General features: G+C 44.9%; 1 protein-coding gene across 1 annotated transcript in view; it reads left to right on the top strand.

The window, feature by feature from the left end:
- Positions 1-13,576, top strand: part of LOC124553486 — a 38,594-nt gene extending 25,018 nt beyond the window's left edge. Inside the window, exon 2 of the mRNA XM_047127342.1 lies at positions 13,326-13,576. Coding sequence (XP_046983298.1) covers positions 13,326-13,576 — 251 coding nt within the window. The remainder of the gene's footprint in view (positions 1-13,325) is intronic.
- Positions 13,577-14,989: the final 1,413 nt, after the last annotated feature.

Raw genomic sequence — 14,989 nt, 5'->3', positions numbered from 1 at the left:
ATCACATGTGCTCAGTCATATGCCAAGGCGGTGGTGGACAACGGTTAACTGGTACGGTACAGGGAACGTACAACCTATACATATATTACAGATGTAAAAGTAACTCTGTGTATTACATTGTCATGACTAAATCGCTGAACCAATTTGGATAAAATCTGGTATGGAGATAGCTTGGACCCCGAAGGAAAACGTGGTAAACTCAGGGAAGAAGAAAAAAAATCGTGTTAAATTGTGTAGCTGTTCTGCTCCTAATGTTTCTTTGCTTTCTAACACTATCTTTTTTTTCAGCTTCTAAAATGTTTTCAATATTATCTATTTGTAGAACATCCTTTCCATCTTTTTTTAAGCTGCGTAGTTGTATTATCTTTAGGAGTATTATTAGCATTTTTAAACATGGTATACGTGAGTATCACGCAGACGACACCCCAGCAGATGTCGACGACTACAAGTGTTTATAGATTAAACCGTTACAGTGCGAAACCGAGGTCTGCTCATGCGTGCGGTTTCTGCAGTTTTAAAAATAACTGCTACACCACCTGGTGAAGCCATACGATTTTTACGGCGTAATATTGTGGAGATGCAATGATAAAATGCTAATGTAAGCCCGAGAACCATGTTTAAAACTATTACACCGGTTCAAATGGCTCTGAGCACTATGGGACTTAACATCTGAGGTCTTCAGTCCCTTAGATGTAGAACTACTTAAACCTAACTAACCTAACGACATCACACACATCCATGCCCGAGGCAGGATTCGAACCCTCGACCGTAGCGGTCGCGCGGTTCCAGACTGAAACGCCTAGAACCGCTCGGCCACCCCGCCCGGCTATTACGCTGGGAAAGCTATGAGAAACATACCACTAGCAGTGGAAAAATGGCTCCTATCGGAGCACAAAAAAATCATTTCCATAAAAGGCTCTCATTCAAAAGTGGGTTAGCAGCTACTGTCTTTGCACCTGTAAAATTTTACTCAAAAATATAGGCATGCGAACATATTCGCTCTTTTTTTTTTATTGACATGCAGACTTCAACAAGTTCCACTACCTGTAACTCGCTCACATCCAGTAGTCCTCCCCTGTAAACGGCTAATACTCATCCACTTCCAGATGTCCTCCGTCACCCACCCATTCAGCCCATCTCATCGCTGTTATAACTTTGTGTATCTCTGTCATTCTCTCCTGTCTCTCAGCCACACTCCCCTTCATTCTGTCCATTCTGTCCTACTACTACACCCTTCTGTCACTGTCTCTGTCTCCCTCTTGCTCTTTCTTATTGCTAATATACTATTTCTTCCTCCCCACTGCTTGTGTCTCTTCTTCTTTGTCATTGTCATACACTTCATTCTGTCTGTCTCTTAATATCGCTGGCTCTCATCCACTTCCCCCCTCCCCCCCCCCCCCCCCCCCCGCTCCACCACCCTGGGCTGTCTCCTTCACTCATTTCAAAGAACTGTTCTGTCACTCTCATTTCTGCTCTACTGGCTCTGAGCTTCTCTGTTCCCCCCACACTGCCACTGTCTCGTTTGAATTTTCTCTAGCACAACCACTTTCTACCATCTTTCAGTATTTATTACTTTTCTGTCTCTTCGCCACTGTCACTCTCTGCTTCTCTCTCAGCATAAAAGAGCGTGAGTATGTTTGCATGTCAACATCTTTAGAGGGGCTGAGGAACGTAGAGTGGGGCAGATAGCACTCAGTTTTCAGTCAAGAGTCTTTTAATTAAACAGGGACATAATCGCATTTTTTCTGTCCGATACGAACATTTCTCAGTTGTTTTCTTTCCTTTCCCTGCTGCAACAGGGCATGTAACTTATATGAAAATAAAGTTATTGGCCAATAAAATATAGATACTTCACTTACACTACGTGATCAAAAGTATCGGGACACCCGGAAACCATACGTTTTTCATATTAGGTGCATTGTGCTGCCATCTACCACCAGGTACTCCATATCAGCGACCTCAGTAGTCATTAGACATCGTGAGAGAGCAGAATGGGGCCCTCTGCGGGACTCACGGACTTTGAACGTGGTCAGGTGATTGGGGGTCACTTGTGTCATGAATCTGTACGCGAGATTTCCACACTCTTAACGTCCCTAGGTCTACTGTTTCCGATGTGCTAGTGAAGTGGAAACGGGAAGGGATACGTACAGCACAAAATCGTACAGGCCGACCTCGTCTGTTGACTGACAAAGACCGCTGACAGTTGAAGAGGCTCGTAACGTATAACAGGCAGACATCTATCCAGACCCTTACACAGGGATTCCAAACTCCATCAGGATCCACTGCAAGTATTACGAGAGTTAGGCGGGAGGATTTCATGGTCGAGAGGCTGCTCATAAGGCACTCATGAGGCCGGTAAATGCCAAACGATCCTTGGATTGGTGTAAGGAGCGTTAACACTGGACGACTAAACAGCGGAAAAACGTTGTGTTTAGTGACGAATGACAGTACACAATGTGGCGACCCGATGGCAGAGTGTGGGAATGGCGAATGCCCGGTGAATGTCACCTGCCAGCGTGTGTAGTGCCGATAGTAAAATTCGGAGGCGGTGGTGTTGTGGTGCGGTCGTGTTTTTCATGGAGGGGCTTGCACCCCTTGTTGTTTTGCGTGGCACTGTCACAGCACAGGACTACATTGATGTTTTAAGCACCTTCTTGGTTCCCACTGTTGAAATGTAATTCGGGAGTGGCGATTGCATCTTACAACACGATCGAGCACCTGTTCATAATGCACTGCCTGTGGCGGAGTGGTTACACGAGAATGGCATCTCTGTAATAGACTGGCCTGCACAGAGTCCTGACGTGAATCCTATAGAACACTTTTGGGATGTTTTGGAACGCCGACTTCGTGGCAGGCCTCACCGACATCAATACCTCTCCTCAGTGCAGCACTCCGTGAAGAATGGGCTGCCATTCCCAAAGGCCCCTGATTAAAATTATGACTGCGAGACTGGAAGCTGTATCAAGGCTAAGGGTGGGTCAATACCATATTGAATTCCAGCATTACCGATGGAGGGCGCGACGAACCTGTAAGTCATTTTCAACCAGGTGTTCGAATACTTTTGTCCACATAGAGTATGTGAAACTGAAATAACGCAAAACTGAGTTTCGCCTTCAGACCTGATTTTTAGGAGCAAATGGATTTTAGTTTTACAACATGAAGTTCCCAGATGATAACGGAGACACCTCACAGCATATTTCTTCTTGTTACGTCACTTTATGTATCATGATTTCGTCTCAAACCTGATTATAGGTGCGTATTTTGCGTGTACAAGTAGGATATCTTTTAACCTCTCTGTATCTCGGAATGTAAAAAGTTATGAAAACAATTTTCAAGGTTGTTCGAGACCGGGATCTTTGGGATATTTGCTGTGCATCGCTGTCTTGGAATCCTCGGCTGGGTTCTGGTCAGCCAGTGCAGGCGAAAATATAGTAAAAAGCCTTTTTTGTATGGTTTTCCAAGGAACCGCATATAAACTAACGGTGCCTCTGTCAGTTTCATCAAACACATTATAAACACTCCGTCTTCAGGCCACAAGTGCCCCATCGCTACCATCCGACCGCCGTGTCATCCTCAGCTGAGGTTGCGAATAGGAAGGGCGTGTGGTAAGCACACCGCTCTCCCGGTCGTTACGATGGTTTTATTTGACCGGAGCCGCTTCTATTCGGTCGAGTAGCTCCTCGATTGGCATCACGAGGCTGAGTGCACCCCGAAAAATGGCAACAGCGCATGGCGGCTGGATGGTCACCCATCCAAGTACCGGCCACGCCCGACAGTGCTTAACTTCGGTTGAAACGTCCCCTTTGGACAATTATACGTGACTGTGCTTAAACTGATACACAATATTTTTAGCGCAACGCAATCTGACTTTCAAAAATCCCTGCAAAAGAATGGCCCTGACTAACATTAACCTATACATTTCACAAATCACTTACCTCACAAAAATCTTCGTTACTCGAACTACTGCAATACAGCGAGCGGCACTACTACCAGCTAAATAAAAGATTCAAACTACTGAAGGCACTAACTACTGATAGGCATAGTTAGCAAATGAAAGATTTTAATAGAGAACAAACAATGTATTTACGTTAATAGTCATAATATATATAGCAGTTCATGACATCCAGTCTTACAAATTTCAAAACTCCGCCATCTCTCTCCCCACATCCACCACTGCTGGCGGCTCACCCCTAAATGTGCAACGCTACGCGATGTTCGCATCCAGCTGCCCAACAGTACAATGGCATACAACAATGCAAACTAGCCACAGACTGCACACAGCACAGCCAGTGATTTTGATACAGAGCGCTACGTAACGTTGGCAATAAGAAAACATAAACAGCCTACTTACACGGTGATGTGACGGGAACCGGTGTATCCACTGCGGCAAGGCCGTTGCCCAAACACATTATAGACCACGTCAAATGCAAAAAGAGCCAACCGATTTGCTCCATTTGCCTAAGCAGGATGAAGTGTGTACTATTCGTACTTTGATCCTGTACTGTAGGATAGTGGCACTGAGAGGAACCTTCTGCTGGGTATGCAAATGGCCTCTAGCCCAAGGTCCATCCACAACACTGGGCCCTACCTTTTTATCATCAACATAACCTCAGGTACGAGAACATTAAGGTCCTGTTTTTATACGCAGAGATTTGGAGTATATTAGGTTCGCGTGCTGCAAGATGCGCACTGATTATCGTTTATTTCATGCTACGCTTCGTAAACATAAGTGTGATTTAGAGTATTTTCTAAGATAGCTCGGTCTGCGAAAGTTTCTCGAACTCAACAAGCCTCGAAGCAGTCTCAGAGCCGTACACGCAGAACATCACGCGGCCGTAACAGCTGCAGAGACAGACCAGTCACTAACACGCTGCATTTTAGACACTGAGTGTCGCAGGTGTCTTACAGCTTCCGAGACGCTTGAACGCTCTGAGCGACGGCGTTATTTAAATGCAATATAAGAAACAGAGAGACTGCGTACCTTTACATGTAAAATGTGAGAAGCATTTAGTGAGCTGCATTTAATTATGAATCGTTTAACTGACTACGTTAATCATCGATTGGTCATCTTAGGGAGTATAGATCAAAAATGTACACATCGTAACGCGTTGAAATAGTAGAAAGGAATGGTTGGTCTGATTTGCTCTGGAGACGAGCTCTCACTTACATTCCTAGGAAAGCCAGAGGAACCCCTAAAAACTGCACTTTTGACGGAATGTAATTAATCAGTGTGTTGTTAAAATATAAATGGGAAATGCAATGCATGCTTTGAGATGACTTCATTTGCTGCGGGTACGGAGGTAAAAATGCCAGGTTTTCACCTACTCTTACGATTCAAGGTGAAAATTACCGTAATTGCCTCTTTGCGTCCTCCACGTAACCGTCAGCATTAGTCCCTACAGACGGACGTAGTGGGGAATGGAACCAATGAAGCAGCCTGTAGGCATAAATATATCCGAGGCGTGGAAAAAAGAGAATGTTGCGTGAATACAATCACCTAATTACCAATTTTAAAACTGCATTGGAGAAAATGCTAGGAGGAGATTACAAAGAAGTGATTCACCCTGTCCATGCACCGAGGGCCGAACTGTAAGTTCGGTGTACTGCTCCGTTACTCATCACAACATAACCACGGGTATGGGAGTACAGCTGTGTCTAACGACTAATTAGTCTACACGGGAGCTTCCTTACAAAACGGTCGTGCAACCCAGCCCTGCTTACTGGTCAAATGAATGGGATGCATACCAAAAAGGATTAAGTGGGGATACCGAAGGTAGGCGAAGAGAGCAAAGGAGGGTATAAGATGAACATCAACAAAAGGAAAACGACGATAATGGAATGTAGTCGAATTAGATGGTGCCGAGGGAATTAGATTAGGAAATGAGGCACTTGAATACTAAACTAGAAATTAGTTTTGCTGTTTGGGAAGCGAAATAACTGATGATGGTCGAAGTAGAGAGGATATGAAATGCAGCCTGGCTATGGTAAGAAAAGCGTTTCTGAAGAAGAGAAATTTGTTAACATCGAGTATAGAATTAAATGTCAGGAAGTCCTTTCTGAAAGTATTTGTATTGAGTGTAGCCATCTATGCAAGTGAAAAATGGCTGGTAAATAGTTTAGACAAGAAAGGAATAGAAGCTTTTGAAATGTGGTGCTACAGAAGAATGCTGAAGATTAGATGGGTAAATCATGTATCTAATGAGGAGGTACTGAATAGAAAGGGGAGAACAGAGATTTGTGATACAGTTTGACCAAAAAAAAGGGATCGGTTGGTAGGACACATTCTGAGATATCAAGCGATCACCAATTTAGTCCCCCCCATGAACCATGGACCTTGCCGTTGGTGGGGAGGCTTGCGTGCCTCAGCGATACAGATAGCCGTACCGTAGGTGCAACCACAACGGAGGGGTATCTGTTGAGAGGCCAGACAAACGTGTGGTTCCTGAAGAGGGGCAGCAGCCTTTTCAGTAGTTGCAAGGGCAACAGTGTGGATGATTGACTGATCTGGCCTTGTAACAATAACCAAAACGGCCTTGCTGTGCTGGTACTGCGAACGGCTGAAAGCAAGGGGAAACTACAGCCGTAATTTTTCCCGAGGGCATGCAGCTTTACTGTATGATTACATGATGATGGCGTCCTCTTGGGTAAAATATTCCGGAGGTAAAATAGTCCCCCATTCGGATCTCCGGGCGGGGACTACTCAAGAGGATGTCGTTATCAGGAGAAAGAAAACTGGCGTTCTACGGATCGGAGCGTGGAATGTCAGATCCCTTAATCGGGCAGGTAGGTTAGAAAATTTAAAAAGGGAAATGGATAGGTTGAAGTTAGATATAGTGGGAATTAGTGAAGTTCGGTGGCAGGAGGAACAAGACTTCTGGTCAGGTGACTACAGGGTTATAAACACAAAATCAAATAGGGGTATTGCAGGAGTAGGTTTAATAATGAATAGGAAAATAGGAATGCGGGTAAGCTACTACAAACAGCATAGTGAACGCATTATTGTGGCCAAGATAGATACGAAGCCCACGCCTACTACAGTAGTACAAGTTTATATGCCAACTAGCTCTGCAGATGACGAAGAAATTGAAGAAATGTATGATGAAATAAAAGAAATTATTCAGATTGTGAAGGGAGACGAAAATTTAATAGTCATGGGTGACTGGAATTCGAGTGTAGGAAAAGGGAGAGAAGGAAACATAGTAGGTGAATATGGATTGGGGGACAGAAATGAAAGAGGAAGCCGCCTGGTCGAATTTTGCACAGAGCACAACATAATCATAACTAACACTTGGTTTAAGAATCATGAAAGAAGGTTGTATACATGGAAGAACCCTGGAGATACTAAAAGGTATCAGATAGATTATATAATGGTAAGACAGAGTTTTAGGAACCAGGTTTTAAATTGTAAGACATTTCCAGGGGCAGATGTGGACTCTGACCACAATCTATTGGTTATGACCTGTAGATTAAAACTGAAGAAACTGCAAAAAGGTGGGAATTTAAGGAGATGGGACCTGGATAAACTGAAAGAACCAGAGGTTGTACAGAGATTCAGGGAGAGCATAAGGGAGCAATTGACAGGAATGGGGGAAATAAATACAGTAGAAGAAGAATGGGTAGCTTTGAGGGATGAAGTAGTGAAGGCAGCAGAGGATCAAGTAGGTAAAAAGACGAGGGCTAGTAGAAATCCTTGGGTAACAGAAGAAATATTGAATTTAATTGATGAAAGGAGAAAATATAAAAATGCAGTAAGTGAAACAGGCAAAAAGGAATACAAACGTCTCAAAAATGAGATCGACAGGAAGTGCAAAATGGCTAAGCAGGTATGGCTAGAGGACAAATGTAAGGATGTAGAGGCCTATCTCACTAGGGGTAAGATAGATACCGCCTACAGGAAAATTAAAGAGACCTTTGGAGATAAGAGAACGACTTGTATGAATATCAAGGCCTCAGATGGAAACCCAGTTCTAAGCAAAGAAGGGAAAGCAGAAAGGTGGAAGGAGTATATAGAGGGTCTATACAAGGGCGATGTACTTGAGGACAATATTATGGAAATGGAAGAGGATGTAGATGAAGATGAAATGGGAGATACGATACTGCGTGAAGAGTTTGACAGAGCACTGAAAGACCTGAGTCGAAACAAGGCCCCCGGAGTAGACAATATTCCATTGGAACTACTGACGGCCGTGGGAGAGCCAGTCCTGACAAAACTCTACCATCTGGTGAGCAAGATGTATGAAACAGGCGAAATACCCTCAGACTTCAAGAAGAATATAATAATTCCAATCCCAAAGAAAGCAGGTGTTGACAGATGTGAAAATTACCGAACTATCAGCTTAATAAGTCACAGCTGCAAAATACTAACACGAATTCTTTACAGACGAATGGAAAAACTAGTAGAAGCCAACCTCGGGGAAGATCAGTTTGGATTCCGTAGAAACACTGGAACACGTGAGGCAATACTGACCTTACGACTTATCTTAGAAGAAAGATTAAGGAAAGGCAAACCTACGTTTCTAGCATTTGTAGACTTAGAGAAAGCTTTTGACAATGTTGACTGGCATACTCTCTTTCAAATTCTAAAGGTGGCAGGGGTAAAATACAGGGAGCGAAAGGCTATTTACAATTTGTACAGAAACCAGATGGCAGTTATAAGAGTCGAGGGACATGAAAGGGAAGCAGTGGTTGGGAAGGGAGTAAGACAGGGTTGTAGCCTCTCCCCGATGTTGTTCAATCTGTATATTGAGCAAGCAGTAAAGGAAACAAAAGAAAAATTCGGAGTAGGTATTGAAATTCATGGAGAAGAAATAAAAACTTTGAGGTTCGCCGATGACACTGTAATTCTGTCAGAGACAGCAAAGAACTTGGAAGAGCAGTTGAATGGAATGGACAGTGTCCTGAAAGGAGGATATAAGATGAACATCAACAAAAGCAAAACAAGGATAATGGAATGTAGTCTAATTAAGTCGGGTGATGCTGAGGGAATTAGATTAGGAAATGAGGCACTTAAAGTAGTAAAGGAGTTTTGCTATTTGGGGAGCAAAATAACTGATGATGGTCGAAGTAGAGAGGATATAAAATGTAGGCTGGCAATGGCAAGGAAAGCGTTTCTGAAGAAGAGAAATTTGTTAACATCCAGTATAGATTTAAGTGTCAGGAAGTCATTTCTGAAAGTATTCGTATGGAGTGTAGCCATGTATGGAAGTGAAACGTGGACGATAAATAGTTTGGACAAGAAGAGAATAGAAGCTTTCGAAATGTGGTGCTACAGAAGAATGCTGAAGATTAGATGGGTAGATCACATAACTAATGAGGAAGTATTGAATAGGATTGGGGAGAAGAGAAGTTTGTGGCACAACTTGACCAGAAGAAGGGATCGGTTGGTAGGACATGTTCTGAGGCATCAAGGGATCACCAATTTAGTATTGGAGGGCAGCGTGGAGGGTAAAAATCGTAGAGGGAGACCAAGAGATGAATACACTAAGCAGATTCAGAAGGATGTAGGTTGCAGTAGGTACTGGGAGATGAAAAAGCTTGCACAGGATAGAGAAGCATGGAGAGCTGCATCAAACCAGTCTCAGGACTGAAGACCACAACAACAACAACAAACAACCAATTTAGTACTGTAGGAAAGCATGTGGTGTAAAAACCGTAGAGGGAGATCAAGAGATGAATACAGTAAGCAGATTCAGAGGGATGTAGGTTGCAGTAGTTACTCGGAGATGAAGAGGTTTCCACAGGATAGAGTAGCATGGAGAGCTCCATCAAAACAGTCTCAGGACTGAAGACCACAATAACAACAACAACGAAGAGAGCAATTCGAATGGCCAGAGGCTTCTCTGAGTCGCATAAGAGCATCAGGGGAACGCTGTAAAGGCCAAACTAGTCTCAGCTATTACTCGAAATCCTATCTATATAGGGTGACGATCCAGTAAAAAGTTTGGAATCAGAGATTAAACTAGAGCCACCTACGCATTTCATTGTTCCCGTGTACAATACGCAAAGCACTGAGGAACCCCTCGTGTGTAGTACAAGGGAAAGCAGCCTGTAACAAGCATTCCATCTACATCTACATAGATACTGGCCAGGCCACCGCATGGCGAATGCAGGAGGGTTCAGGCCGCCACTATTAGTCAGTTCCATTCCACTTGTGAATTTCCTCAGCAGGTTTTCGCGAACAGAACATCGTCTTCCCTGCATGAATTCCCATTTGACGTCACCAAGTATCTTAGTAACAATCGCGTGTCTATCGAACCTACCGGTAACAAGTCCAGGAGCACTCCTCTGATTTGCCTCGACATCTTCCTACAGTTCCACTTGGCGGACGTACCACACACACGACCAGTACTCAAGAATGGACCGCACAATTCTTCTATACGCGGCCTCCTTTGCAGATGAGCTACACTTCCCTGTAACCGAAGTCGACCATTCGCCTTACTACCTGTTACCGTCCTTGCGAACTCGCTCCATTGCTCATCGCTTTGCAGCGCTACTTCTAGGAATTTCACTGATCGCTTCTTCCGTTACCGTTTCTACATGGATATAGGTTCTCTCTCCCAAAATGTTAGCTAACCACACATAAAACAACGTAGATTACAAAAAGACGTTACGAAAATGAACATAGAAAACGCCGTCAACAGTTCCCTATCCACAACAATGCTAACCACAACATCTCATTTCTTTTACACTTAACAGCCAAAGAAACTGGTACACCTGCCTAATATCGTGTAAGGCTCACGCGAGCACACAGAAGTGCCGTAAGATGACGTTGTATGGACTCGACTAATGTCTGAAGGTGTGCTGAAGGGAACTGACACCATGAATCCTGCAGGGCTGTCCATAAATCCGAAAGAGTACTACGGCGTGAAGATCTCTTCTGAACAGCACGTTGCAGGGCATCCCAGATATGCTCAATAATGTTCATGTCTGCGGAGTTTGGTGGCTAGCGGAAGTGTTTTAACTCAGATGTGTCCCTGGAGCCGCTCTGTAACAATTATAGATGTGTGGGATGTCGCATTGTCCTGCTGGAATTGCCGAAGGCCGTTGGAATGGACAATGGACACGAATGGATGCAGGTGACGGACAGGATGCTTACGTACATGTCACCTCCCAGAGTCGTATCTAGTATTTAGAATTAAAAGGGGTCCGATATCACTCCAACTGCACACGCCCCATATTACAGAGCCTCCAGCAGCTTGAACAGTCCCCTGCTGACAAGCAAAGGTCCGTGGATTCATGAGGTTGTGTCCACTCCCGTACACGTCCATCCGCTCGATACAATTTGAAACGAGGCTCGTCCGAGCAGGCAACATGTTCCCAGTCATCAACAGTCCAGTGTAGGTGCTGACGGGCCCAGGCGAGGCGTAAAGCTTTGTATCGTGCGGTGACGAGGGTACACGAATGGGCGCTCTGCTCCGAAGGCCCATACCGATGACGTTTCGTTGAATGATTCGCACACTGACATTTGTCGATGGCGCAGAACTGAAATCTGCAGTAATTTGCAGAAGGGTGGGGCTTCTGTCACGTTGAACTATTCTCTTCAATCGTCGCTGCTCCCGTTCTTCCAGGATCTTTTTCCGTTCGCAGCGGTGTCAGAGATTTGACTTTTACCAGATTCCAGATATTCACGGTACACTAGTGAAATGGTCGTACGGAAAAATTCCCACTTCATCGCTATCTCGGAGATGCTGTGTCCCATCGCTCGCCCGTCGACTGTAACGCCACATTCAAACTCGTCTTGATTAACTGACATTGTAGCGGCAGTAACCGACCTAACAACTGCGCGAGACACTTTTTGTTTATATAGGCCTTGCCGACCACAGCGCCGTATTCTGCCTGTTTACATATTTCTGCATTTGAATACGCATACCTATACCAGTTTCTTTGGCGCTCAAGTGTATAATGCTCCACTAAGCTGAAGTGTTATGTGTCGGAGATAAAAGGTATGGTACTGAACGTATCATTAGAATCGACGCTGAAGTCTTTTTACGAATGATGACATTTGAGACTGTTCTTGAAAATGCTGCAATATTGAACAAGATTTTTGTTTAAAAAAGACGAGTAATTCATGTCACACCTGAAAAACTGCAGAAAATTTGCAAAATCAGAAAAACTGGATGAAGCAAGAGTGCTAATCCCGTAAGTTTAGCAGGAAAACTTCTATAAAGTACTGGCGGAGGTAAATCTGTGAGAAGGGGTCGTGAGTCGTGCTTGGGTGGCTCAGTCCGGAGGGCAAAAAGGAAAGTTGCCGAGTTCGAGTCCCAGTCCGGCTCGTAGTAGCATTCCTTCAGGAAATACCAAGTAGCTGGTTTGCTGTACCTCAAAGTCGTCGCTAAATTATGGGTGTAGAAGCCCACATTTGGCTACTAGATTCGTAACAGCAGAAGGTACAGAAAATAACTAAATTGTACTTTCTGTGTGTATTCTGAATATAGGAGATACTATGATTACGTTGTTAGCTGACTGATGACTATACAAGCTGTAGTACACAGAGCCTCCAGTTGTGCCATCAACAGTGGCTGTGATCTGACTGGACACTGAGTCGAACTAAAGCTTACATGACAGGTATAGTTACATTCTACCCCTCTTCAACTCTGTACCGGAGCTCAATGGCTGGTGAGTTTTGACGTGCCCGTTTCTTAGCAACACGTGACAAGGTGCTTTGAATGGGTGAGTGGTCTGCAGGACGTGCTGTACGTAACAGCCCAACACTCTCTGTATTGATGTACGTTTGGAGAGCATGGGTAACATAGAATGAGATTTTCACTCTGCAGCAGAGTGTGCTCAGATATGAAACTTCCTGGCAGATTAAAACTGTGTGCCTGATTGAGACTCGAACTCTGGACCTGAAACTTCCTTGCAGATAAAATCGGTGTGCCCGACTGGGACTCGAACTCGGGACCTTTGGCTTTCGTGGGCAAGTGCTTCACCAATCGAGGACTTGCCCGCGAATTCAAAGGTCCCGAGTTCGAGTCTCCGTCCGGCACACGATTTTCATCTGTCAGGAACTTAATATTTTGCTGGAGACAGAATGATGGAGATCTCGAAGATAGAGAACACTGACCGGTCTTAACATGTCAGAAATTTAACGATTGTTGTCAAACTTGCCAGCCATTTGCTGTGTAGCAAATGGCTCCGCGTACGATAATACCAGGTGCCAGGCATATATGAGAGCGACCAGTTCAACCTGGCAACGTTCGATCTCGGTGGATTTTTTTGTTGCAATTTCAATGGCTGCCAGTGACCGTCTAGACAGTAGCAGTCAACAAGAACCTGTGTGATCAGTCAGTGTGCCAGCCTAATGGGTACTGGAAATCGTTTCGCAGGAAATTATTATCTGTTCGAAACGTGCGAGAACCTGGAGGCGCCGTCCGTCGCGGTGCCGGCCGCCACACGGCTGGTGCCGCGCAGAGGCCACGAGCCGCCGCCCGCGGAGGACGAGGAGTGCGGCCGCGCCCTCGCAGAGGTCCGCCACCTCACGGAGGACAGCTCCAGGGAACTCACCAGGGGCCTCATCCGCCGCGTCGCTGCCGACTGCATTCGCTCTTGCTCTGTACAAGGGTACGTACGCCACTGAAAGAACCAACCCATAGTCGCACGTGTAATCCTCTTCTCCAGTTCTCGTATTTGTTCTCTAAGCAACCTTTACTACCTCTATTTTCCGAGACTAATATTAGTTAGTCAGTAGACGGGACGAAACTTTGGTCATCTAGGAGACATCAAGGTAACACCTTGTGACACCGGCTGAAAACTTGATAATGACCGCTGAAGTTCACAAGACTCTTCAGGTTTGTCATACGGAGCTGAACTTCCCTTAAAGTTACCAGTTGAGCAGGTGGGAAGGGGAATGGCAATGGGAGACGAGAGGAAACAGAGTAGTAAAGGCATTGATGAAACAGAAGGCTGTGTAGAGCTGAAGTGGGAGCAGGAAGGGGGTAGGAGTGTGGAGCAAAAGGAATAGCAAAGTCTCAGTCAGGGGGCTTATGGGAAGGTAAGATAATTGCAGTATAGTTCCCACCTGCTCAGTTAGGGAAAAGCTGGTGCTGTTAGTAAGGTTCCAGATGGCCCAGGCTGTGAAGCAGTCACTGAATTGAGGTCCAATGTATTGGGCAGCGTATTCAGCAACTGGGTGTCCAGCTGCCTCTTGGTCACAGTTTGTCATGCGGACTGACAGCTTGTTTCTTGTCATGTCCCCATCATTTTCCTGCGTGTTCCCACAAGCAACACTGCACCCTCCCCCACCGCTTCCATGCTATCCTTCCTCTTTCCCCACCCTCCTACTTACCACCAGCACTCACGGATTGCTTCTCTCATGAGACACAGTGGTAGTCATATGTGTGTAGATGAGTCTACAGTTCTACCCTGCAACAATACTTCTGTACTGAGTGGTCCACCGAATGGGACATAAGTCCACAAAGTCCACATGATTTTGGATCTGCTGGCAAGTAATAACATGACACAAACTGATTTAAGCCTGTCATCATGACCAAGAGGCCACGCACGATGATATAGTCACAACATTCAACCAGTCGACAACTTGGCACCCTACATCGTCCCAGTTACCAGTTTGAGTTGGGGTGATGATGTATTGCACTGCGTTAGCTTTGCTCATTATGTATCATCTTTTAAGTCTGTGTAGATTGTCACAAAACAAAATATACTTCATCAGTGTCAAACAGACTCACTTCCTATGAAACTGTATTTCATGGCAGTTTGTTAACTGGGAATGAGCAAGAAAAGCTTGTTATGCCATAGAGGTGAAGCACCAATTTTTTACCTGTCCAGTTTCTTCCAACACCTGGCGCGTTCTCACTGAAAAACTGGTTGCCATCCTCTCTACTCACATTTTTTGGCTGCAGTGACGTCAGACATTTCACTGTAGGACAAATAATGCTTTTCATACTGTAATGGCCTAAATCGATGGCCCCACTGAAACACTCTCCTGACCATCCATTACATAATTTTTTATACCTCCCAACGCTGATAACGT

This window comes from Schistocerca americana, chromosome 11 (assembly GCF_021461395.2).
Source record: "Schistocerca americana isolate TAMUIC-IGC-003095 chromosome 11, iqSchAmer2.1, whole genome shotgun sequence".
Lineage (NCBI taxonomy): Eukaryota > Metazoa > Arthropoda > Insecta > Orthoptera > Acrididae > Schistocerca > Schistocerca americana.
Note: the sequence above shows the minus strand (reverse complement) of the source record. Positions and strands in the feature narration are given on the sequence as shown.